The sequence below is a fragment of the Canis lupus genome, chromosome 14 (genome assembly GCF_003254725.2).
Source record: "Canis lupus dingo isolate Sandy chromosome 14, ASM325472v2, whole genome shotgun sequence".
NCBI classification, from domain to species: Eukaryota; Metazoa; Chordata; class Mammalia; order Carnivora; family Canidae; genus Canis; species Canis lupus.
In genome coordinates, this window is record NC_064256.1 from 16,380,674 (window position 1) to 16,407,909 (window position 27,236).

Sequence of the window (27,236 nt, forward strand, 5' to 3'; positions counted from 1 at the left end):
TATTAATACACATATGTTTAATCATATAAAAATATACATATATTCATATATATAAGAAAAAGAAAATGCAGGTAGCAAATGTTGTCTTTGAGAGTTGGAGAGAGTAGAGTTGACAGGTTGAATGGTGGACTGTAAGCTTATACTCCTGAGTAGCAATGAGTTGCCCTGAAACCTTGGTTGTCTCAACCTCTCATCTGTCACTTTCTTATTCTACTTCAGAGTGGGAGCCATTCCATCTATCTGAAATGAGTAAATCTCCCTGTTTTCCCAAATATCCTTTATAATTCAGTCATACTTTCCCCATAGTCATTCAAAATGAGTGAATATTTATAGCATAATGATTGGATGCTTCTCTGACATATGATTAATCATGCTTTCTCACTTTCTCAAACTCATAATCTGAGTTCAGTTAAATAGTGATCTGGATTTTTATTTTTAATTTTTAAAAGATTTTTAAAAAATTATTCATTTGAGAGACAGAATGACAGCATGAGCACGGGGGAGAGGCAGAGGGCGAGGGAGGAGCAGACTCCCCACTGAGCAGGGAGCCCAATGAGGGGCTCCATTTCAGAACCCCAGGATCTTGACCTGAGCCAAAGGCAGACACTTCACCAACTGATCCACTCTGGTGTCCCAAGTGGTCTGGATTTTATGATCATAGTGAAAAAGAAGAAAATAAAGGATATGTTTTCTTTAAATATTTGTGTATTTAAAAACTAAGAATAAAAACTAAGAATAAGGTAATTCTTCGTGTTATAACCAAAGAAGTTTATCTACCATGGACACAGGGCATTTGTTTTATAGTGTTCATTTTTTTATAGTAAGTTTTATATTACTACATATGTAGTTATAGGTACTATATACATATCACTGAAGATGTATATATATATATATATGTATGTGTATATAAATAACTGCATTCCATTTTTAAACAAGGAGCATGTATAAAATAAATCTTAGAAAAAAGACAATGGTAAATAATTACTCTAAGTGACTAAATATTTTATCTGCAGGTATTTGACATAGAAAGATTTATATATATTTATTCAATTTACCCAATTTACAGATCTATTACTTTTTATTTTTTATTTATTTATTTTATTTTTTTTTTAAATTTATTTATGATAGTCATACAGAGAGAGAGAGAGAGGCAGAGACATAGGCAGAGGGAGAAGCAGGCTCCATGCACTGGGAACCCGACGTGGGATTCGATCCCGGGTCTCCAGGATCGCGCCCTGGGCCAAAGGCAGGCGCCAAACCGCTGCGCCACCCAGGGATCCCCAGATCTATTACTTTTTAAAAACTTATTATAAGATAACCTATTACACCAGCTAAAGTCTTATTTATTTTCTGGGCTAGGATTTGTATATAAGGTGCTGTTGTGGGAGAGAATTTCTCAGCTGGATGACTACTGATGATTTCCCATCTTCTATAGTTGGAAGAAGAGTCATGATATTTGTATCCATTCCTGATTTTAGGCAAAAACTGAGTAAATATTTAATTACTTTTTGGGATATGTTGCCCCTGAAGTCAGAGACTTCATCTTTCAACACTCATTTCAAACTTCAATGAAAAGCACATCAGAAAGTTTTCTGTTAATGGCTGAGGAGATTAACACAAAAAGAAGAAACATTTAGGAAAGCTGACTTTTGTGATTTCTTAGTTCTGGAAACTATCTTATTGGGGGAAGCTGATGGAATCTGCCCTGTCTAGCTGTTTGCTAGGTTAGCTGTTGTTTGAAGTAGTTGACTTCATTCATTCATGCATGTGATATTTATTGAATCCAGACTCCACAAAAGCCATTTAGTACAAGGAAAAGCCATGGAATGTAGTTTCTCCTCAAAGTGGCTAAATTATGTTGTCTCATTGAATAGAAATTAGATTTCTTATTGGAAACTAGATTTGGTGCCTGCGACTTGACATCACTGAATAGCCTATCGTTTAAGACCTTGTCAGTTTTCCTTAATTTATAGCACTAAACCTGGCAAAAAGATTCCTCTTTAGAAAAGGGATGCTAATGTCTTTTTTTTTTTTTTTTAAGATTTTATTTATTTATTCATGAGAGACACAGAGAGAGAGGCCGAGACACAGGCAGAGGGAGAAGCAGGCCCCCCGCAGGGAGCCCAATGTGGGACTCGATCCCGGGACCCCAGGATCAAGCCCCGGGCTGCAGGCAGCGCTAAACCGCTGAGCCACCTGGGCTGCCCCGCTAATGTCTTTTTTGATGGTGATAAACTCACATGTTATTGCTTGGGAAGCCCTGCAAGTAGCATAGTTGGATTCAACAGATTGTGTATTTGGCTTTCTTTGTCTTTACAATAAAGATTTGCCATCAAATATTATATGGTATGTATACATAGGTACAGTGTAGATCCTGGAAATTTATTAATTTTTAGTGTGTTTTAATGTTAATATATATTTATAATATATTAATATTGTAGTCTGTTTTAATCTATATTAGAAGTACAGTTAGTAGACTTATAAGCTCGGTTAACTTGCCCTTATTGATCAGGAATGTGTATTTGCCTTCTTCAGATGGACATTGTTGATATGCTAGCTTTTACTTCATTCAGAGCTCTACCCTCAAAAAAGTGCTAACAGGTAATAAAAATATTGATGTCCAGCAAGATCTAAGGTCTTATTACTTTACTGGGTCAATCCTATAGTGGACCTGGCATCCAAATCCATCTTGAGTCCACGATTTATGTTCTACTGATGCCCTAGCTTTTACTCTCTATACTTTAAGTGTTTCTCCCCACCTCTTTCTGCATCTTTCTTTATAGTTCCCTCTGTGTAAGTGGCTTACTTCTCTTCCTTACCTGTCCATGGCCTAATGCATCTCGAAGGTCCAACTCAAGTCCCCCTCATACTATGAGACTTTCCTAGCTTCCAACAAGACACTGGCCTCAAGTAAACTTTAGTTATCTCCTCTGAGTCCTCTTCCTTGACTTTCCTGCCACAATCCAACCTCCCACCCCCCCTACCTCCCACCCCACCCTGGCAACTCCTGTTCTTGCCAGGCTTTCCTAGCCTAGTTCTAGCAAAAATCCTGCCATTTAGAGAAAATCTCCCCACCCTTGCTATCCAGTTGCTCTGGCCTGCATTAACAAGCGAGGACACTGTTAGATCAGTTTATCAGGAAATCCCCCTACTCTTGATGTCACTTCTTAGTAATTTTCCATCCATCAGTGAATGACCCCCTAAGCTGCTCCGTGGCTATAAATCCTCCCTTGTTCTTGTATTCAGAGTTGAGCCCTGTCTCTGTCTCCCCTGTTATAATAGTCTTGAATAAAGCCTTACTATTTTAAAAGATGTCAGAATAATTATTTTCTTTTTCTTTTTATGATTCAGTTAGTGTCTTGTTTTCTATGTCCTTTACTTCCTCATATGTATGTAACTTATATTCATATGTATGCCATGTACTCTTATACATATATGTATTCTTCAGCACCGATCACAGTGCTATTAAAACATACTCGACTAATAAACACTGAGTGTGTATTGGTTGGGAAACATGTTTAGGGATGCTGTGATGACACTCCTTAAGTGTGTTGAGCAGACTTTGATAGATGGCCTTTGAGAATAGAGAGTAGTCAGGACATAGGAAATTTTTTCTTCAAGTGCAGTCAATTGCCACAAGTCTTAGTTCTTCCAAATCTAAGGTCATGTATCTGGGTTCATAGAGTCAGATCTTCTAGTATATCTCTCCTGGAGATGATTTGATTGGCTGCCTTCCATCACTGGGTATGGAGCAGTCCCATTACATTAAATTCCAGCCAGGCCAGCTCAAGGAACTGTGCCCCATAGGTCCTGTCCCGATGTAGCCCTCAGACCCATACTTGCTTCCTCTGTCAGATCTCTCTTGCTTGGCTAGTGGGGTTGCTTTCACCAATAAACTGAAATGAAAGTCATGACAATTTATGAAAGAAAGAAGTACTGGGGCTATTTTCCTTAAAAGGAAAATATCTGCTTATTTGAACTTGAGGTTTCCAGGATTTTTATTTTGGCTCATCCAGTAAAAAAAGACATATTATTAAACCACAACAAAAAGTAAATAACCAAGTATAAAAATGGGATACCATTTAAAAAATAATCTGCACACAGAAAAAAGTCTAGAAGATACACACACGTTGAAAAATTACTTCTGAATAATGGAATTATTGTTGAAAACAATTTTTTTGTGTGTGTTTGCCAACCATTTTGCCATATGTGTTCCTTTTACAATTAAGATAAGATTTATTGGGCAGCCTGGGTGGCTCAGCGGTTTAGCGCCCCCTTTAGTCCGGGGTGTGATCCTGGAGACCCGGTATCGAGTCCCGCTTCGGGCTCCCTGCATGGAGCCTGCTTCTCCCTCTGCCTCTGTCTCTGCCCCTCTCTCTGTGTCTCTGTGAATAAATAAATTAAAAATAATCTTAAAAAAAGATAAGATTTATTAATACTATTCTAAAATATATTGATGTATTTTAGGATTTGTGAAAAAATCTTAGAAAACAAAGAATAATGACATATCTTTGACAGGAAATAATTTGATCACAAGTGTCTGAAATAATATACTGATGTAAGCAGAGTACCTTTGTTAATGTAGGAGTAGGGTCAGAATGTGGATCACATACCTTCTGTTGGTTTACACTGTAATTATTGCTACCTCCCCAGAGAATTTAATTTATGAGTGGATTCTGAAGTCTGACCTCCTGAAAAATCTGAAATTGCCTTTTCTGGTTGTGTGATTTGGAACTGTGCCTCCATTTCTTTATAAGTGGAGATGAGGATAGTATCCATCACACAAATTTGTTACAGGGATTAAATGAGACACTGTAAATAAAGTTCTTGGCCCAGGGCCGGTCCCACCCTAGGTGCTTTACCAGTAGTGATACTCAATGCAAGTGCTATTTTTGACTTAAAGACACCTATTTTAATTTTAAACCTACTGGCTCTATATAAAACCATTTGAATCCAAATCAGGTTAATGTGTACTCTGGCTCTATTGCTAGGTTTTGGAAGTAATACCAACATAGAACTTATTATTATCAATTATACATAATTTTCATAAAGTCTTTATTTAATCAGCTCTTTAGTAATACATGAATTAATATAAAGCCCGATCCTCAACATGTGTAGGTGGATTGTGTTCAACTTTATGTGTAATTGAGTCATTTTTTACTTTGACACCCTGCTTGCCTTTACAGCAGTCCATTGTAGTGCCACTTTTATTTTTAGGAGAGTAATAGTCTTATAGATTTAGTAATTCATGATGCCGGGATCCCTGGGTGGCTCAGCGGTTTAGCGCCTGCCTTCAGCCCAGGGTGTGATCCTGGAGTTCCCGGATCGAGTCCCACATCGGGCTCCCTGCATGGAGCCTGCTTCTCCCTCTGCCTATCTCCTCTCTCTCTGTCTCTCTCTCTCTCTCCTCCTCCCTATCTCTGTCTCTCTCATGGATAAATAAAATCTTAAAAAAAAAAAATCCTCATCTCTAAAAAAAAAAAAAAAAAGTAATTCATAATGCCTAAGAATTGTTCTTCAATCCTTTTTGTCATAAAAAACTTCATTCAAACTAGATAAATTTGGCTTTGCTAAATACTGTTTTAAAATTTTATTTCAAAGATATTTAACAGTGACATATTTTCTATAATTATGACAGTAATCTGTTTTAATGAAGAAAATAAAAAGCACTCATAATCCTCTTGACTTCATATAAGTCTTGGTCCTTTAACCAAGCTACTGTGTGTTTATAATAATTATCCTTGTTGGTTTTCTATGGGCTTTTGCCACCAAACCAAAAAAAGAAAATAATCAACTCATATCCTGGTTGTAGTATAAACTGGATGGGTGTGTGTGTATGTCTGTGTGTGTCTGTGTGTGTTTGTGTCTTTATTAGAATGGGTAGAAAATAGTCTGAACTCTGAATACCCTTGCCTTAATGGCTCTCCAGGGCTGCTTTAATTGTTTTATCCTGCTGTTCCAAACTTCACTTAATTTCATATGGCTATGTTTGAATGGAAAATGCAAGATCTCTGTGGTTAACACTACTTGGCAATGAGTATTTGGGGATTCCTTAAAGCCTTGTGGTGAATCAGTGATGTGCTTTTTGGTCCATCTCATTTAACTTTTTTGGAGATGCTTTTTTCCTGAGAGTGGAAACCTGACTTCTTTCTTATGATGCTAAACATGTGTTCCTCAACTAGAAAACAGAGAACATTTCTGACTTTGTTACAGATATGGGAACATCGTGGTTTAAACATATCTTTGAACTGAGACGCTTGAGATGTTATAAGGTTGAGCATCAGACTTTATCCTCTTCTTTAATACCAGCTCGTTTAATGACTGACTCTGATGGTGATGCTCTGGTTAGACTTTTTTTAAAAAAAATATGAATGAGTGGATTTTATTTTCATATTTAAGTATGGTATGAGATGTATGTAAACATTAGCTAGAAAATAATAAGTAACTCAAGATAGAGAAAAATGATATCATCAAAAAGTATATCCATTACTTTTCTGCTTTTTTGAACCATTTTCTATGGGGAAAAAAAGCCTCTGAAGATAAAAATCTATTTGAAGTGGCAACTTGACCTCAAAAAGAGAAAATTTGATTTCTCTAGAAATGTAAAATGCTGCCTTTTCAGAGACCACAGTAATATGCTTCCCCAGACAAGTGTACTTGAAAGTGGGTATAGGGAAAAACAGGGAAAACTCAACTACTTTTTTTTCCTTAACCTTCACACCGTCCCTTCATTCTTAGGTTTCAGTACGTGGGAGCACATCTGGGTGCTGTATGTTTAGGGACATAAATTGTATGTTATGGAGAAAAATTTGTAGAAATAATTAACACAGGGAATTCAAAACTCACTCTGTGTGAAAAATCAATTTCTAAAAACTCAAACTACATTTTACTTAGTTTTTAATGAAATCCTCCCATCTCATCAAATAAAGACACCCCCTCTAGTAATTTCAGGAATATGTGTAAACCACCTACCTTTATATCTGTAGGTGTCCTGGGCATCTTTTCTGTGCCTTGTGCTCCTCTTTTTTTTTTTTTTTTCTTTTTTTAATATGTGAACAATTCTTCCATTCCTTGTCTTTGATTCATTTGCCTTCCTTAATTTTTTTTTTTTAAAAGCAATTTACCTTTGTTCATCTTGCATTTTAGTGACTTGATACTGTCTTACTTCTTTTCTGGTTGGTAGTCTCCTCAAAGGCTGTACGCATGTGACTTTTGCTTTATCTAAAATGGTTCCTTGTATCTGGAGGTATTTCAGAAGAATACCAAGGAGTGTACTGTCTATTGCCCTAAAACTCTAGAATATTAATGTGTCAAAGTGGATGGTAAAAGTCTCTCAAAACCAAACCAACACAGACCAGATAACCACAATACAGTGCAGCTCAGTGAACGAAGGAGAAGAAGCATCAGAAACCCAGGAAAGGCTAAGGTTTGAAGTTGACACACCAAAAATGTCACTGGGTAGAAAGGTAATAGAGAACAAGTATAATTACTCCCCTCCTGTTTTGCTTACATCACTGCTACTAAGGTGAGTGAGCTTCTGGCGCCAAAATGCAGAACAAATATAAGAGTGAATTAAATTATCTAATGTCTTGGGAAGTTTCAGAGTACAATGGTTCTCTAAGGAGTTCTGATTTAAGACTTAATATGACTGTTTCACTGAATTTTAAAGAAATTGGGGTTGAGATTGTCCCATTACTGTCAATCATCCTTGAGGAACTATGAAAAATTGGAGAAAAATTAGCTGCCTTGAGATGACCACAGGAAGATTCCATATTCACAGAAGATGGATTCTGTGAACCAGATCCAGGGGAAATCATGTGACCTTCTCTCTGCATGCCCTTCTCATTCACTCTCTCCAATGAAATATTTTAGGACAGATTATCACATAGATGATTTCTTAGTAGTTAGAAATCAAAATAGCAATATAGGAGTTCATAAATATTATATTCTCCCTAAATAACCTTAATTCCTTTTTCTGATCAGATTGCTAAATTAGTGGACCAGTAGAATCCTGTATATATATTGTGTATTTGTTTGTTTTTCAAATGTGGGTAAAGGTTCCTGTTTATGTTCTGATAGGCAAGAGAATGGTAGGCAGTTGAGTGCTGTGCTGTTGCCTTTAGTGAGTTTACAACTGACTGATTAAGGATCCCTAAGAGTAGTAGAATTTCTTGTACCTTTTTTACACAGTAAGAGGTTGGCTCATTTGTTCACCATTGAACCCTAATTTTGTGCCAGATGCAAATTTTCTAGCATAGTCCGCTGGTAGAGGTGGGTGGTCATTGTAGTGGTCTGGGAAAGAGCCTCTGCAGAAACAAAGGACTAGATTGAAGAGGTTGAAAGTGAAAAGAGGAGGTGCCTGGGTGACTCAGTTATTTAAGCATCTGCTTTTGGCTTAGGTCATGATCCCAGAGTTCTGGGATCAAGCCCCACATTGGGGGTCCCTGCTCAGTGGGGAGTCTGCTTCTCCCTCTTCCTCTGCCTGCTGTTTCCCCAGCTTGTGCTCTCTCTGTCAAATAAAATAAAATTTAAAAAGTGAAAAGAGGAGGGAGGAGAGAAAGGCCGATTTATGAAGCCAAGTCCCCAGGAAAGTGGATGGAATGGGAGTCAAGAATGTGGTGTCAAAGGGCACTGCCTTGGACTTCATCCTGTTAAGTGTTTTCATTCCTAGCTCAGATTAGGACATAGACGATTGGGTAGACAATGCCCATCAAAAACAGGATTGGAATTTAGGGCATACACGAGAGGCATGAGCAGTTGGTTGCTGCTGACAAGTTGGAATTTTATTAGGAATAAATCAAACTCCTGAAATCATATTTAACAAGTGAATTATTAGGCATAGGGCAAGTTAGAAATGGTATGATTGCAGAGCCCCTGAAAACTCAGGAGTTTTAGTTGTTAATAAGATTAGCATGAATTTACAGTATTTTGTGACTCTCATAGTTTAAAACATGCTCAGGCCAAAGAATTACAAGTTCAGGTTCTGGAATGGACAGGGCAGGGTAGTCTCCCAGTCCACTCACCACTCATCAGACCACATCTGGTAGTGTGTCCACCCTGGCAACCCCATTTCAAAAGGAGCTAATCAGCTGAGACTTCCCAAAAGCTTGCAGCTAAGACTGAGGTGTAGTCAACTATTTCAAATAGCTGTGTATTTTTGAATGTTTATTGTAGAAAAGGAGACTTGGATGTATTCCAGACCAGACAAAGGAAGAAAGGCAATAGGAAGTAGATGTAGAAACCTGAAGAGTTAACAAAGTGGTTCTCAACACCCCAGGGTGTTTTTAAAAATACATATGCTAAGACCCCACCCTACCACCAATTAAATCAGGGGTGGGGCCAGGCCTAGAGTGGTTTTCCAGCTGCCCAGTTGATTCTAGTATGTAGCCAGCACCTTAATCTTCCACACAGCTGCAGAGGCTGGCCCTAGCCCCCTCCATGCCTTGCCTAATGCTCAGAGGCAGCCCTGTGCAAGGGTAAGCCAAGACAGCAGCCCCTATTCTCTTGCTTCCAAGAGACTGTTAGGATGGAATCTCCTCTGCTTACATCACTGTTTACCATAGGCACTACCCAAGGGATAAACTCTTGGATCATTTGCTATCTCTCTGATCTCACCACCCCATTTCTCACTACATCTTTTACACTGTTCTTTTCCCCTGTCCTTCAGGGTTTTCCCATGTCTTTTATATCTAGAACATCATGTTCTGATCAACAAACATATTCTCCACCTCTTTCTGAATTTTTTCTTAACTCCTGCTTTAGCAGAAAACTGGCTCTCCCTTGAGGTTATTACTTCTCTTGAAGTCTTCCAGATGACTCACAGATTTTTATGTCTAGCCTACATTTTTGTACTGAAATCCAGATCCACAAATACCAATGCTTACTATATGTCTCCACTGGAAACGCTCCTAAGATCTTCTGAAAAGGACTCTTTGGTGCTCTGTCTAAATCTCTTCTTCCTTAGTTTTCCTCAATTCAGCAAGTGGTACGTGCAATCCACCTAACACTGCAGCCAAAACATTTGGAATCATCTTTTACACATTCTCTATGCCCAATCTAATTTGTTGATTCTGTCTTCAGAATGTCATTTTCCTTTTTTCCATTGCTCTTACCAACACACTTTTTTTGTTTGTTTGTTTTTTTGTTTTGTTTTTTTCGGCCTTCATCTTTCCCTGGAACCACTGCAGTGGCTTCCCGTCTTCCCTCCCTGCTCCCACCACTGTGCTCCTTCAGGCCATTCTCTGTATCATGGTGAGTGAGCTGCAGACACATAATTTAATCATAGAATTACCTTTCTTTAGATCCCCCAGTGCTTTCCTTTCCTCAAATATTTTCTGTGGTTCTTGAGGACCTCCATGATCTGGCTCTTCCATTCCTCTTTCCAGGTGCCTCCCTAACTCTCCACTCCTGCGCCCCCAACAACGATGACAAGCTCCAGTCACCATTTCCTTCTTACATTTTTAATACATCATGTTCTATGCCTCTGAAATTTTGAATGGCTATTCCATTTGCCTGGTTGTTCTGACTCTTTTAATCTATGGGTTCTGCCCCTTTCTTTCCTTGAAATTTGTTTATTGAAGTGACAGGTTCATTTTTTCCTATAGAATTTTCTATATTCTAGATTTTTCTGATTTTATCCCAATGGTATCATTTAACTTGTTACCTTATCTCCTTAAATAAGTAGTGAGATTGAGACTTGGTTGGATTTGGGTTGTATGTGTTCCATAGGAGGGGATGAGTGCTTCCATCAGGAGATGCATAATATCTGGAAGCCTTTTTGTGTGTATGATTTTAGTAACTATTACTAATCCATTTAGTGATTATGGTTAAGAATGGTATTATTCAAATTCTATCATTCCTTCTTCATTTGTCATATGCAGTACATATATAAGGAAAGACTTCCACATATCATCTATCTTGTTAGAGTGAAGGACAGTGTATATGAAAGTTATGAAGAGGGAAAGTAGATGCTTGATATATTCTCCTCAATAGTTTTAAAACTAATGATATTGTTTTATAGTACTCTGCAAATATGATGCTTGAGTTCCTGTGGGGTTTTTTTTTTTTTTGTCACATTTTAAACTTACTGAATTCAACATATCTGATAGTTTTCTTTTTTCTTAAAAGATTTATTTATTTATTTATTTATTTATTTATTTATTTATTTATCTATTTATTTATGATAGACAGAGAGACAGAGAGAGGCAGAGACACAGGCAGAGGGAGAAGCAGGCTCCATGCCGGGAGCCTGACGTGGGACTCAATCATGGGACTCCAGGATCGCTCCCTGGGCCAAAGGCAGGCGCTAAACCTGCTGAGCCACCCAGGGATCCCCCTATCTGAGAGTTTTCAATTACAGATATTAGTTTAGTGAAGCTTTAATTGCTCCACCTTGGATGAGTGAGAGCCTCTTGCTTCTCCTTGGCACTCTGTCTCCTTGGGGAGACCTAAGCACAGGGATCATGTCTGTGTTGTCCCTTTATCTCAAGCACATTATCATTCATTGTCTCTCAATTTGTTGATGTAGGGGCAGGATATTAAAACTTAATTAAGTGATGGACTGTCTTTCGGAAGAGCATTTAGTTTAGTCTTTGTGGGTTCAGAACTTGAATCAGAGAGTGGAAGTTACAGGAAGCAAATCTTGGCTCAACATAAGAACCAAAAAATGTGGAGTAATTTAGGGAAATTGAGTTCCATCAAGTCTTTTGAGGGGCTGCTTTGTTCCAGAGTGAGAGGACAAGGAGAAACAATCAAATCAGCGAAGATTTTTTTGCTTGGGAGCCTGAGTGATCATTGAAATCACTTTTGCTCCCAAGGTAGTGACTTTCAAATCTTTTGTTGACAGATTTTATTTTTGGAAAGGTATGGAGTTGGCTGGTTTAAAATTGTTGAAATGTAATTATTCTGTGTTCTCCCATGAACAGTATATGTCACTCTAAATTTGGTTCAAAGTATCAAGAGTTTGTGCATTTGGCGAAACATTGGTAGTGATGAATTATGCAATCACTTATTTCTGAAAGGTTATAATTGTCCATCAAACAGATTTCTCATTGCATTAAATACTCAGACTTTTTGCACTGCTAGTCACATTCTAATGAATAGCTGTTATACTACTTTCTTTTTAATCTTTGGATCTTATTAGTCTTCTCTCTGTATTGGTAAAGTTTAGCATGAAGTGCGATTACTGGCAACTTGACCTTGAAATTCTAATTTATTTTTTCAGATAGTAATATAGTAAATAGCACTTTTAGGATATTGCAGAATTGCAAAGATTTAATAGTATTGAGATAATTTCTCATTTAAACCTGAATAAAAATTGAATTTAGATGGAGATAGTGAGACCAAGTATTTAGTTAAATTTAAAATTTTTGAAATATGTATGTAATACAGTAAGTCAGCACTTTAGTCAGTGTCTTAAGAGGGAATTAACAAAAGAAGCACTATTAATAGTACCTTTAAAAATTTTTAATGACTTTGCTGAAAATTTATTTTATTTATAAATATAAGTATATATAAATATTTATTATTGGACAATAATATATTGTCCTTGATATACTAGCTTGCCATTGTTGCTTCCTCAGTAGTATCCACATTTACTTCTATTGCTTCTAGACAAATACAGGAAGGAAGCAGGCATTGTATCTGTCTGCACTTGGTATTATTTCCTAGCAGTTTCTCTTGAGACAAAGTCATAATGGAAGAGAGGCAGAATATATTAAATTTTCCAGAGTATATTAAATTTCTTTTAGGTGTATTGCCTTAATTTCCTTTGTATCCTCTAGACATAATTTCCTCTAGGTGTTAGCACATGGACACTATTTTCAAAGATGACCTAGATAATATTTGTAATTTTGTTTTATTGTACTAAATTATCCTATGAATTTGAGGTAACTAATAGAATAGAAAATTTTGAGGCTTTTCTTTGAGAATTTTTGCTCATAAGAAAATTCTTTCTGTGCATCATCTTTTAAACCTAGAAATTTTAACCGAAGTGGGCCATTTTCCTTTATAGGTTTTAATATTAAATGAACAAACGCATGAAAAAAATGAAAAGGCTATGCTCCTTATCCAGAACTCCTAAATCTTGCTTTACTCCCGCAAGATAATTTTATTATTTACAAATTTAGGGCATACAGAACTGTGGCCAGAGTTTCTCAAGTTTGTAGAGATTTGGATTTGTTGTTAGAACCAGTTTGAAAGCTGGATCCACTTCAACATGGCTCTGCTAGGACACCTAGTATCCCCATGTCTCTGTGTGTGGATAGCTCTGTGCATGGGCATTCCCCTGGCTCTTCCTCATCCTGCCTTTGACAGCTCTTTCTGTGTGACTGGCAGATGAAAGCAGTGACTCACTCATCCCTGGGCCTGAAGTGAGCTTGGCCAAGTGAGCTGTTGGGAGAATTAGAGGATAATGAAGAATCTCTGAAATTAAAACAGCTCCTTAAATAGCTTAGGACAAGTAGATAAAATCTGGCAGTCTCTCCAATAGAATGTTCTGTAGCATTATTAACACAATTAAAAGTATTTTTTTTTTACTGTGTTAATCACCTGAATTAATATCTCCATTGCCAATCGAGCCTTGATTGCCTTCTATTCATTAGCTTTTGATTTAATTAATGAGACTTGTTAAAGAGGAATCTTCAATGTTTTCCTGTAAACAGCTCTAATTTATTGATTCAATTGGAATTTTGTAATTATTCTAAAGAACTTAAATCAAAATATTTGAAGTATATGTTTTGGATCTTTAATAAAATAGTTTAAACTATACAAGGTAGTTATTAGCTACAAACATCTCTTTGTTATTCTATGTTATTTTCATAGAATAACAGGTATCTTTAGGTATCTTAAAAGAAATGACATTTTGTTAGAGTTAGCAAATTGGAATTTCAAGTATTTCCGTCTGTGCTAAAGTTTGTAAAAACATATGCACCAAAGCTTGAACATTAGAAAGTTGGTAATGTTGGGATGCCTGGGTGGCTCAGTGGTTGAGCATCTGCCTTAGGCTCAGGGCATGATCCCAGGTTTCTGAGATCAAGTCCCACGGTGGGAAGCCTGCTTCTCCCTCTGCCTGTGTCTCTTCCTCTCCCTGTGTGTCTTTCATAAATAAACAAACAAAAAAACCATAAGAAAGTTGGTAATGTTATTTTTGTCCAAAGGTAGTTTTTCCAAAAGTGGAGCAAGTGACTTAATATTTTTACTAGGGCTTTGAAACTGAGGGGTTCAGTAGCTGGTGAGAATCTAGACATGTAGAGAAAAACTAATTAAGAAAAGAGAGTCTTGTTGACTCTAAGGATAAAGAGCAATTTGACAATCAATATGATTCCTAATGGGAGACCACTAAAGCAGGTGAAGAAGAGGGAGATACTGATTAGTGGTCTAGATGCAGATAATTAAAGGATAGTGAGGTTTTGAAGCATGGCTGTTGGATACAAAAGGGTTAATTAACAAAGCATTCTATAGACTCAAAAACTTGGAGGAAATGAAAACTTGCCACATCCGCATGCATCAAAATCAAAGAGGCTACACATTTAATTTGAAAAAAAGATAATAAATATTTAAACCAAACATGAAAACTTTATTAAAATTTGAGATTTTAACACTTTTGAAAGCAGCAATTATTATACTTCATTCTTTTTTTTTTTTTTATTATACTTCATTCTTGAGTTATCTTTCTGGTATAAGAAAGGAATTATCAGTATATTAATATTATCAGTATTCACTCAATGAAAGCTTTAGAAAGCCAACTCTGTACACCAAGCACTTTTAAACACTGGGCACATAACAAAACAGAAGGAGTTCCTTCACTCCTGGAGCTCATCGTCTAGTATAAATATTTTATTTATTTATTCATGAGAGTCCGAAGAGAGAGAGAAAGAGAGACAGAGAGAGAGACACATGCAGGCTCCCTGCAAGAAGACTGATGTGGGACTCGAATACGGATCCCAGGATCACACCCTGAGCAGAGGCAGACGCTCAGCCGCTGAGCCATTCAGGCATCCCCGTCTAGTATAAATTTTAAGGAGATTTTTAGTGTTATGTGATATAATACATAAAACTAAATGTTTTTAGCTGTTGTTATTTTTATAACTATAAGAAATTAATGCTTGTAGTTTCAATTTGTGGAGAATTAGGCTTCAGAATCAGAATTCCATTAATCTGGACCTGGTACACATATGCAGTTATCATAGTAAATATGTTAAAAAACTTTCTCGCCACAAAAATGATGCACACGAAGTGTGAAATTACTTAGAGGTGTTCTACCTCTAGTTGCATTTAAAGAGTAAAGTATGGGTTCAGTTGAAGGTTTCTCTCCTTTCAGTGTCTCATAGGGGAATGAATCACACTTCATGGTCTGAGAGTGTTCTAAGTATCTGACCTTCGAAAACATGAATTCCCTGTATTCTAGAATTCAGCTCATGGTGCATATAATTTAACAATCTCAAGGGAGGTAGAAAAGCTTCGTGGGAAGAAGGTTGTGTGCATGTGTTTTTTATGGGTGAGGGGAAAATATCTCTAAATGAGGGGAAAGTTCCAAGCAGTTCCTGGAACCAGTTACTACCTCCCTTGGGGAGCCAGTGATGAGCTCAACTGGGCTGAGAAAAATCTATGCAGATGTCAGCAGTGACTGCATTGCAGCCTCAAGCCCCGCCAGAGATATCCCCCCTCCTTCATCATAAGGGACAAAGTGAGAGCACGAGGTACAGTGTCCAGTTGGACTCCATATCAATTTTTTTGCCTGCACCTAGGTCCTTGGGGCACAGGCAGGATTGGAAAAATCAAGGTAATGTACTGAGGAAAGAAGAGCTGCAGCAGAAAAGCAGTTGGCCTGTCATCCCAGCTGAAAGACAAGGAAAAACTAAACAACTCCTAACCCTGAGAAGATGGCACATTGTGGAGCTTTGTACTCAGATATCCTTAGCCCAGCATAACCAACAATGTATTTCAACAGTCATTGCAATAAGGAATGCCACTAGGATGGTTGGGCTGTGCTAAATTCCTTGGACTTTCAAGTTTTGTGTCTGTAGCAATTTTTAGAGCAAAACCTTACCAATTGGATGGGGTTCATTCTCATTCTTTGTTTCAGACTGATGCCACATGAGTTCTTGTCTGCTGGTTCCATTAGCTCTGAAGATGTGGTGGTTGCAATTTCAGTTCCAATGGGACACCATTTAAAAAATTTTTTTTTTTTTAATTTATGATAGTCACAGAGAGAGAGAGAGAGAGAGAGAGAGGCAGAGACATAGGCAGAGGGAGAAGCAGGCTCCATGCACCGAGAGCCCGATGTGGGACTCGATCCCGGGTCTCCAGGATTGCGCCCTGGGCCAAAGGCAGGCGCCAAACCGCTGCTCCACCCAGGGATCCCGGGACACCATTTTTATCTATCAGATTGGTGAAGTCAATGGTTGATAACATAGTATAGGTGAAGAGGGTAACAGGAGCTCTTACATTTGCTATATAGGACGTGTAAGTTGGTACAACCTCCATGTAGGATAATTTCCCACTATTCATCAGAATTAGAATTTGAATATGCACATACGTTCTGATCTTGCAAATTCTACCTTTAGGAATTTATCTTACAGATATTTTTTTTACATGAATGAAGTTGCATCTTCAACAATATTTATTGCCATCAATGTTATAGCGGCAAAATATTGGGAACGGGCTAAATGACCATCAAGAGAAGCCTGGGATTAAGTTAAGTATACTACATTTGTACAAAGGAGTACCCTGTGGTCTTTCAAAAGCAGTAGAAAATTTTCTCTATGAATTTATAACGAAGTCACAAGTTTATTAAGGTAAAAACAATATACAGTGTACTCTGTCAAGCATACTACCATATGTGTGTGTGTGAGTGTATATGCATAATAGTAATTGGTGACCTCAAAGGATGGGAGCTGGGTGGCTAAAGGAACATGTAGCAGGAACACTTACTTTTTCTTTTCTTTTCTTTTTTTTTTTTTTTTAAGATTTTATTTATTTATTCATGAGAAACACAGGGAGAGGCAGAGGGAGAAGCAGGCTCCATGCAGGGAGCCCGATGTGGGACTCGATCCTGGGACTCCAGGATCACATCCTGGGTCGAAGGCTGGCACTAAACTGCTGAGCCACCCAGGGATCCTTACTTTTTCATCAAATGCCTTCTTGTACCTTTTACATTTTTAACATGTGCTTGTTTTACGTATTCTTTTTAACAAAGTATGCTGCTAGGCCTAGTAAAGGTAGAGGAGAGCATTCACCTAGAAGACCAATGTAGATTGTCATGTTTTTGTTCACAGAATTGACTAGATAAAAAAGTTATCTGCCAAGTGCAATATGACTTTTAATTAGAGCCGATACACATTTAGAATGCATCTGGAAGAACCATCTGCTTTGGATAGATCTTGTGTAATCTTGTAATAGTAAAATATTCATAACTTTTATTTTGATGATATACTGTTTGTATCATAAGACACAATCAGACCAAATATAATCTTAGGAGGCTCTAGTTAAAAATAATGAGAAAGGGAGGACCAGATGATATTGAGAGAGAGATAGAAGAGGAAAAAGAGGAGGGAGGAGAGAAGTCTGAGTGTCGAGTTTCTGACCCTGGGGATTGAGTGACTGCAGCTTAAGACTGAAGATAAAGATATTTCAGCCAAGGAGATGAAGAAGCTGTTGGAAAAACTAAGGGAGGGAGTTATTTTGACTTCTTGATTTCTAATTAATCTGAGAATAATTGATCAAACGTGGTGATTTAGTTAAGTACTAGTTTTATTCTGGAAGGAACATAGAGTAAATCACGGAAAACTGCGGTTAAATCTTGGATGAGGCAAGTGTGAATATTTTAAATGAGAATATTTAAAATGTGAATATTTATGATGATGATATGAAATTCTCAGCCTTACTTAAATTAATCTTGTTGTGGTGGCATAATTGAGTCACTGACATTTTCAGTGGAAAAATGCATAAAATATAAATTGTAAGGAAATTAGAACCATAACGGGAACATATTTTCATGGATTCGCTTCTCATTTTTTCTTTCGTTTCTGCCAGAGTAAATGGGAAGTTGGTAGCTCTGAAGGTGATCAGGCTGCAAGAAGAAGAAGGTACACCTTTCACAGCTATCAGGGAAGGTATGCATTTTCTCCTTTGCTTTGCTTTTGTGTTTGTATGATGCCTTGTAACTGTTTAAATATTACTCACCTCTGGATATGCAGTTTGTAAATTATATGGTTATATCTCATTAGAAAGTGTAAACTGAAATTCAAAAATCAGTATCTCTTGCGATCATATCAAGTCATGTTAAATAAAATAAGAATCCTGTATACTCCAGGGCAGGGGCATAAAGCCTGCTGTGTATTGATGGTGAGACTACAGCTGACTGAGGAATTTTATATGCCTGGTTTTGTTTGTAGGGTTTCTAAGGTACACGTTAATCTAGCATTACTTTATATTCATGACTTTTAAGAAAAGTCCTTACAATAGTGGGCTCATGCTACCTTATTAGTCATTTGTATTTCTTCTTTTTTTTGATTTCTTTGGTGTTGCCCTTTACTATTTTTCCTATTGGTCTTTCTTATTGATTTATAGATACTCTTTATATATTAGCATCATTTATGTTGTGATATTTTCTTTCTGTCATTTTTCTAAAAATTCCTTTTACAACATAGTTTGTTACATATGTTTTTAATTTTTGTAAAATAAAATTGCTTTATATTTTGCTTTATTTCTGCATAGTTTTTCTACTTCAAGAGATAAAATATTTCTGTTAGTGGGAACTTTTCAGTTCAATTTCAGAACTTCTAGTATTAATAGCTTTCCCTCTATGACATTTAAAAAAAAATAATGCCAATATACTTAACATAGCATTATAATAGTTTCAGGTGTACACTGTGGTGGTTCAGCAATTCTCTATATTACTCAGGGCTCATCATGATAAGTGTACTCTTAATCCCCTTCACTTGCCTCATTCATCCCCTCACCTACCTCTTCTCTGGTAAGGATCAGTTTGTTCTCTATAAGTTCTGTTTTTTGGGTTGTTTTGGGTTTTTTTGTATGTTTTTTCCCCCTTAAATTCCACATATGAATGCACTGAAGAAACTATAGCTGGCCCACAATGAGATAACTTGAGTGAGTTAGTGCAATAATATTATTAAGGTAGTGATGCATTAAATGCAGCCTGTCATGAGTTGGAATTGTTTCTCACAACTATCACAGTGGTTTGCATTTGTTTTTGAGAGGTCTCCTTTCTGTCTTCACTTTTTTTCACATCTCATTCTCCTTTTTGATTTGGTTTCCATCATTCTTACTTAGCTGAAAATGTTCCCCCAAAGGCATCTTTATGAAATATTTGTTATATAAAGAGGCTGCTAGGTCTGATGGGATTGGAAACCACTGGCTGGGATGGGGCAGTGGTTCCCTTGGAGCTCTGGAGGGAGGCAAGGCGCGAAGTGTTATTGGATTTACTTATAGTAGACCCTGGGTGTTAGGGAGTAGGAAAGGGGGCAGAGAGATGCTGGGCCAAGAGAGAAGCAGGAGGAAGATGTATCTGGGCAGCAGGAGTGTTCCCTAATGTGTGGGATTTACACTGCAGTTTACTAACCTACCCTTGCTGTTTGTGCCAGCCTGGGTTCAAGGTTCAGAGAAAGTTGTTTTTTAAAGATTTTATTTATTTATTCATGAGAGACACAGAGGGACAGAGACATAGACAGAGGGAGAAGCAGGCTGAACCACCCAGGTGCCCTAGTCAGAGAAAGTTTATAAAGATATTAGAAGATCCAGTTGTGACAGTTGGACTCACCAGTGGAAAGTTCAAGAGGAGAAACAAGTAGGGCCAAATTGAAGTTGTTAGGTGATCTGTTCATACTGGCTAGGTATGAGGCAAGACCCTTGAGCATGAAGTAAGCTTAGCCTTGAGATAAACTGGCCCTGGGATGCAGTTGTGTCATAGAGTACAGGGCTCTGGGGCTGGGACCTGTTCTGTGCATTAGGGAGCCTCTGAAGACTTCTGAGCTGAGTGTTTTAGGAAGATAAATCTGAGATTAGGATATGATATAGATTAGATGAGGAGGAACCTGGGAGCTGATAAATCAGTCTCTGAGTTGTGCAGATTTGAAATTACGAGGACTTGGGTTTATTAGAAAGTAGTGACAAAAAATGATTTATAGAGAAAGAACTGTCAGAGCAAGGTGAATTACTGGTTATTGAGAAGGAAACAGAAATGGTTTTGAGTTTGAATGAGTAAAAACATGGTGCCAGAGAGAGAAGTAATTTGTACTACTTTTAATACTTTACAGTTCAAAAGATCGGTTACTGTAATCTTCACATGGCCCCTTCGAAGGGTTTTTGTTTTTATTCATGAGGGACACAGAGAAAGAGAGAGGCAGAGACATTGGTAGAGGGAGAAGCAGGTTCCATGCCGGAAGCCTGATGTGGGACTCGATCCTAGGACTCCAGGATCATGCCCTGAGCCAAAGGCAGACGCTCAACCGCTGAGCCACCCAGGTGTCCCGGGTTTTTGTATTTGTGGAATGTGTGTTAGGACTATGGAATTGAGGCTTAGAGAGGTTAGATGACTTGTCCAAGGTGTTGGATATTGTACCTAGACTTTCTTAGGTTCCAAAATAGAATCATAGTAACTCTGTGGAGTAGTGGATTTGGGTTTTAGACTTTGCGAGTTCATGAGATGTCTATGCAAAAATGTCTTCTTGGTGATGTGGGAGATTAGCTCACAAGAGTTCAGCATCAACAGTATATATTTAGCATGGTCCTTAACAAGTTGGATAATTCTGGGATTTTTGTGGGAGAAGACTTTGAACAAAAACAGGGAGGTAAGTTGAAAGGGAGTGTAGTGAGGTGGAAAGTCCCATGGATATCAGAGTCTGGAAATTTGGATTTGATTCTGGCTCTGTTTTCCATCACTTGCCATACGATGTGAGGCAAGTCACCTATATTAGCTTGCTAGGGCCCCTGTAACAAAGCACCGCAGACTGAGTGGCTCAAATAACAGAAGTTTATTGTCTCATACTTCTGGAGACTAGCAGTCTGAGGTCAAGGTATCAGGGTGCTGCTTCAGAGGGCCAGGAGGGAATGAACTGTTTCAAGCCTTTCTCCTTGGCTTATAGATGGCCATCTTCTCCTGTGGGTTCACATCATCTTCCCTCTATACCTGGGTCCCATCGCCTTTTCTTGTAAGGACACCGGTCACATTGGATTAGGGCCCACTCTAATGATCTCACTTTAACTTAATTACCTCTGAAAACCACCTATCTTCAAGGATAGTCACAGGCTGAGGTGTTGGGGTTGGGACTTCAGCATACGAATTTTGAGGGACACAATTCAGTCTGTAACCACCCTTCACAGCTTTAGGCCTCTGGGACCCTGGTCACAGAATGCAGGAGTTGGTTTGTGCCATCTCTTGGGAACCACCTCCCTCTGTGTTACGGTTTTGTTTTTTAAAATATTTTATTTATTTATTCATGAGAGACACAGAGAGGCAGAGACATAGGCAGAGGGAGAAACAGGTTCCATTCAGGGACCCTGATGCGGGACTCGATCCTGGGACTCCAGGATCACGCCCTGAGCCAAAGGCAGGTGCTAAACTGCTGAGCCACCCAGGGATCCCCCTGTGTTACGGTTTTGATTTCCCAGAGGGTTTTCAAACTTGGGGTTGAATACTCTGGAGATGAGAGAATGCTGCAAGAGTTGTTGAGGCCTGGAGGAACAGATCACAAAAGAACATTGTATTTTCTGTTGAATAAAGTATTTTGAGGCTTCCTAATAAAATCTGATGTCTCCATGATTTTTAAAAAAATTTTATTTATTCATGAGAGAGAGAGAGAGAGAGAGAGAGAGAGAGAGAGAGACAGGAATTAAACTTTGGGTCAGTTCTAGTTATTTGCTCCTCTCTTGCCTTTTCATTCCTGCTTCTCATTGTCTTGTTTTTCTCATTCTTCTCCTATGTATGTGTGGAAGCAAAAGCTAGCACTGTTGCTCCTTTTTGCTATTACTAATAATTCATGCAAAATAACTCCTCTGTGTATCTGGTGATAGAGTTTGAAATATTTGGGACAGGGTGGGTGAAATTTGGGATATGTTCATTTTTGCATTTTTACATATTTACATCTTCACATTGATGAAGGTGTAGCACAGCTTGCTCAATTGAGATGAAGCACTTTAATTTGAGTTTGCCCGTTTTCTGCTGTTTTGGTCAATTTCCTTGTTCACAAAATGTCAACAGCAGGAAGGTTTCAAAGTAAGAAAGCAGTATGCACAGAAAAGTAGTTTTCAAGTGGCAGCTTGCCACTTATAAGCTTACCTGGGAATTTAGATTTTAACACATAATTTTCGCCTAAAGTAGAAATACTCGCCAGCAACTCTAATCTTACCTGGATTTATGTCCAAAGATGGACTTTGAGTTTTATCTCAGAGCTAGAGTTCTTACTGGCTTAATTTGGGTTCAGGTGCTTTGAGACTCATTCTATTTTTGATGGCAGCTTAGAAAAATTAAGCAGCACTGCTGTGGGCCAGCTTTTCTATTTTTTATTCTCATATGCTGTCGTCATGGTTTTTGATGGTATGTATAGAGTCAGCAGATACTGGGATGGTTTGAAAACCAGTAGATGAAGTGTCTTAGGTTATGCCATCTTTTTTTTTTGAAGATTTTACTTATTTATTTGTTAGAGAGTGAACACAAGTTAGAGGGAGGAGCAGAGGGAGAAGGACAAGGAGACCTCACACTGAACGCTGAGCCTGACATGGGGCTCGATTTTGGGACTTTGAGATTGTGACCTGAGCTGAAATCAAAAGTAGGACACCCAAACAACTGAGCCACCCATATGCGCCAAGCTATCCCATCTTTATAAACAACTTCAAAATGTCTGTATTCTTGCTCTGTGATACTATTTGTAGATGTTCAGCAGTTTTTGTTTTGTTTTGTTTTGTTTTTGGCTAAGATTTGTTCAGAGAAAGAATAGAAGTGAACCAATTATTATCTTATGTGAGTTTTTGAATACCTAATAGTTTTCTTAGGCAAGAGTTTTGTTTAAGAGAAATCTAGATACTCTAATAGAGAACAATTTAAAATTAAAATACTAATAGTACCAAAGGACAATATTTAATATGTGCTTATGTATTGTGCATATACAAAAAGGGTGTCTTTTTGTTGTTGTTGTTGTTTGTAATCTTTATACCTGATGTGGGGCTTGAACTCACAATCCCAAGATCAGGAGTGGCATGCTCTTCCAACTTAGCCAGCCAAGAGCCCCTCATTACTTCTGTTTTAAAATGAGCAGCTTAGTCGGTTCAGCGTCTGCCTCTGGCAAGTCATGATCCTGGGATGGAGCCCCTCGTCAGGCTCTCTGCTCAGTGGGCTCTCTTCTCCTTTTCCCTCTGCTCCTCTCTCCTGCTTATACTCTCTTCTGCTCTCTCAAATAAAGTCTTCAAAAAATATACAAAATGAGAGGCGTGGAGATGTTAAGTCACTTGCCAACGTCATAGCTAGTGTATGGTAGAACTGAAAGTTCAACCTGCACATTCATACTCGAGTCCATACTCAAACATTATACTGTAGGACAGAGATTTTAAGTAGAAAATTTGAACTTCTGCTGTATTTTTGTTCCGTGCAGAGGGCTGGGCTGCTTTATTGCCATTAAATTAAGGTAAGCAAAAGCAGCTTTTGGAGGGGGGCAGGTGTAGGGGAAAAGCTTATTTATAAACGTGGAGGTACATTATGCAGTAATAGTTGGGGGAGCAGCATCCATGTAGGACAGGGAAGGTCAAAAACAAGAAAGGAAAAACGGCTCAGCAGTGAGTGTAGTTAAGGGAAAGTAGTAAGTAAGCATGTAGAAGAAAAAGAACCCTGTAATGATAAACTATCTAGTATTAACTCATCATTTGCATGTATGTATTTTTTAAAATACACATCTGAATAGTCTTATATGTTTCAACCAGTTTTTCTGTCTATTCCTCTCCCTACCCTTTTTCAGAAAGAATCTTTTCTTTGGTTTGTTCATTCTATTAGGGAAACATTTCAGATTTCTAATAAAAATTGAAATACCCACGAAGGCAAAGATAGTTAAAAAAAAAATCAAAGAGGGCTTAAGGAAAGAAACAAAACATCTTTCATTTGGCAACAGTTAAATTGCTAGTAAAATGAATAATTGATCCTCTGTTAATCAATTATATAATTGTAACTTAATTATATAATCAAAATATTTTTAGTCCTATAGTATATATGTATGGTACATATGGTATATATCAAATATATGTTATATATTTAATAGTACAGTAAGTTTGGTAAGTTTAATAGTACAGAGAATTTGGTATCAAAGTTATTGATATTATTTTTATAAATTTGTTAGTTACAAAATAGAAAATAAGGCTGGTTTTAATTGAGCCATTGAAAATTTTGGTGTTTGAGTACTATTTGATTTTCTTCGTCACATCTTTCACACATCACAGCCTCTTTACTTTTGTTCAGTTTTTTAACCACAGAATATTTTTTTTCTTGTAGCTATCTGACATATTGCTTGTGAAGACTGAATGTTAGGTTTGAGTTATAATTTACTTGGTAATTAACCAATTTGAGTTTCCTTTTATTTTCATTTCATGTTTGGGGTGTTGTATTACTTTCCTAGGGCTACCTTATTAAAGCACTACAAACTTAGTGGCTTAAAAGAACAGAATTTTATTCTCCCACAGTTCTGGAGGCTAGAATCCAAAATCAAAGGCCCAGCAGTGCCATGCTCCCTCTGAAGCCTCTAAGGGAAGAATTCTTTCTTGTCTCTTCCTAGTTTCCAGTGGCTTCCAGCAGTCCTTGATATTCCTTACCTTACTGTTGCATCATTACAGTTTCTGCCTCTGTTTTCACATGGCCCTTTTTGTGTGTCTTCTCCTCTTTTTATAAGGATACCAGTTGTTGGATTTAGGGCCTACCCCATTAGGTTCTTGCTTCATCTTAACTTAGCTATTATATCTGCAAAGATCTTAGTTGCAAATAAGGTCACATTTTGAGGTGCTCCTGGACATGTATTTTTGGGAGACATCCATTCCTTCCTTATTCCCAGACTTGGAATTTCTCACTTGGCCTCCTAGAAACTTGAATTGAAAGGGTGGACACTGATGGGAAGAGGGGCTTCTAGAACATAAGCTCCTTCTGTAACAGAAGCAGACAACAGTGCTGGGGCTGGGGAGAGGGGGCAGCCATTTGTTCCTCTGTATTTTATCAATATCAGTGTTTTGAATTGTTTATCACTTTGTAATAATTTCTGAATTAACAAGCAGATTGTAAACACAATTCTTTTTTTTTTTTTTTTTTTTTTGTAAACACAATTCTTAATGAGTCTTTCCCCCATGCTCTTGCAACATCAGGCCTTATGCAGTGGGGAACAGGTTCAGTGAGGTGTCTTTAAGGGTCTCAATCATTGTTAGGATTCAGTAATTGTGTGCTCAGCTTAGAAATTGCTGAATTCACCTGTTTTATGGGCATTGTTTTAAAGGCACAATTTGTGTTATCATTGTTTGAGGCCTATTAATCCCACATGAGCTAATTTGGAAGTTAGTCAGATTTTGGAGATCCTTGTCCAGGGGTTTCTCAGTTGTGTGCTGGTGGTGCTCAGGCTACATGTTCGATTATAACCAACTGGAAAAATGACCAGCAAGAGTCAATTTCACCTTGTGCTTAAGAGCCTAGGCTGTGAAGCCCAAGTCCCTGGATTAATATTTGGCTTCCATTTCTATGTGTGATTTTGAGCAAGCCTCTTAAACTTTCTGTTCCTTAACTTACCCACCTGTAAAAGGAGGATAAGAATACTACTAACCTCATAGGATTGTTGGAATGTTCCATTCATTAAATATAAACATAAGCCACAAAATAGAAATAAAGAAACATGAGTATTTCTTGGAAATAAAAATACGTTAACAAAGATGAAAAGTTCAGAAGATTTAGATGGTAAACTCAAAGGAAACCTCTCTAAAGATGAAGAGTTACTGTCTCATATCTCCTTGAAGATAAATGTGAAGTACCTTTGAGTTTTTTTTCTGTATTTTTCTTAAAGATTTTATTTATTTATTCATGAGAGACACAGAGAGGGAGAGACAGAGAAAGAGGCAGAGACATAGGCAGAGGGAGAAGCAGGCTCCATGCAGAGAGCCATATGTGGGACTATGGAGACCCAGGATCAGGCCCTGAGCTGAAGGCGGCGCTAAACCACTGAGCCACCGGGGTTGCCCAAGTTTTTTTCTGTATTGTCTCTGTTTTATTGTTTCTGTGTATCTGTTTTGTTCTCTTTCTTTTTGAAAGTATATGCCAACTGCTTCGAGATCTTGATCGTCAACTCATATTTAAGAGTGAGGTACTAATATGCTGACTGTAAGCTCTAGTTTCTTGGGTACAAAATGTTGGCTGGCGGGCTCCATAGTAGGCTGACTGGAGTGGGCAAACTGGTTTTGTTTCTCACAGCCCCTCAGTTGTCACAGTTGAGGGTCTTTTCTTGGAAAGAGGTTTATGTTTCTATAGTAAACGATTATTTAATCTCTTGTCCAGAGGATTTAAGTTTGCTGCCCACATATTGGGGATTGGGTAAGAGACAGGTTGTGAGGAGTCTCACCCTTCTACATTTAGATCTTTACTGAAGTTCCCTATTTTCAGTTTAGGTTATGCAGCCAGTTTAGAGGGACTAAAAAATATTAAAGTACTTGGGGCATAAAATGATGAGGTTCTGTGTAAAGGCCTTGGCAGTGGGGGGAAACAGGAGACGAATGTGTTTGGGAAGGACGTAAGAGGGATACCTGATGGGGTTTGGTGTTTGACTAGACATGGGGCTTGATAGAAATGGGAATATTCAGAATATTAGATAGTTAGATGGTTAGATAGTGGAGCCAATAATAAGAAAAATACTACAGAGGTTATAGGAAAGGAAAGATTATAAATTCAATCTTGATCATGTTAATTTGAGATCTGGTAATTGTTAATACGGTGGTGCAATTTAGATAACGTGTCAATTGTACTAAATTGGGGACCTTACCCCACACTTCCAAGTACATCATCTTGTTTAGTCTTTCAACATTGTGAGGAATGTTGATATTATCTTCATTTTAGTAATTAGGAAGCTGAGATCTAAAGAGATTTTTGTGCGAAGTTGTACAAATGAGTTGCATATTTGAGTCTTCTACCCAGTACCCAGGCCAATGCCTGATGCCCGATGGTCACTCAGTACATGTTGTGTGAGTGAGGGATAGAATAAATGAGTGAATAA

General features: G+C 37.8%; 1 protein-coding gene across 8 annotated transcripts in view; it reads left to right on the plus strand.

Annotated features, from left to right (window-relative positions):
• Window positions 1-27,236, plus strand: part of CDK14 (cyclin dependent kinase 14) — a 722,297-nt gene that overhangs the window by 327,575 nt on the left and 367,486 nt on the right. For all 8 annotated transcript variants that reach the window (XM_035698550.2, XM_035698549.2, XM_049093543.1 and 5 more), the window contains one exon: window positions 18,034-18,113. In XM_035698550.2, the coding sequence (XP_035554443.1) occupies window positions 18,034-18,113 (80 nt within the window). The remainder of the gene's footprint in view (window positions 1-18,033; window positions 18,114-27,236) is intronic.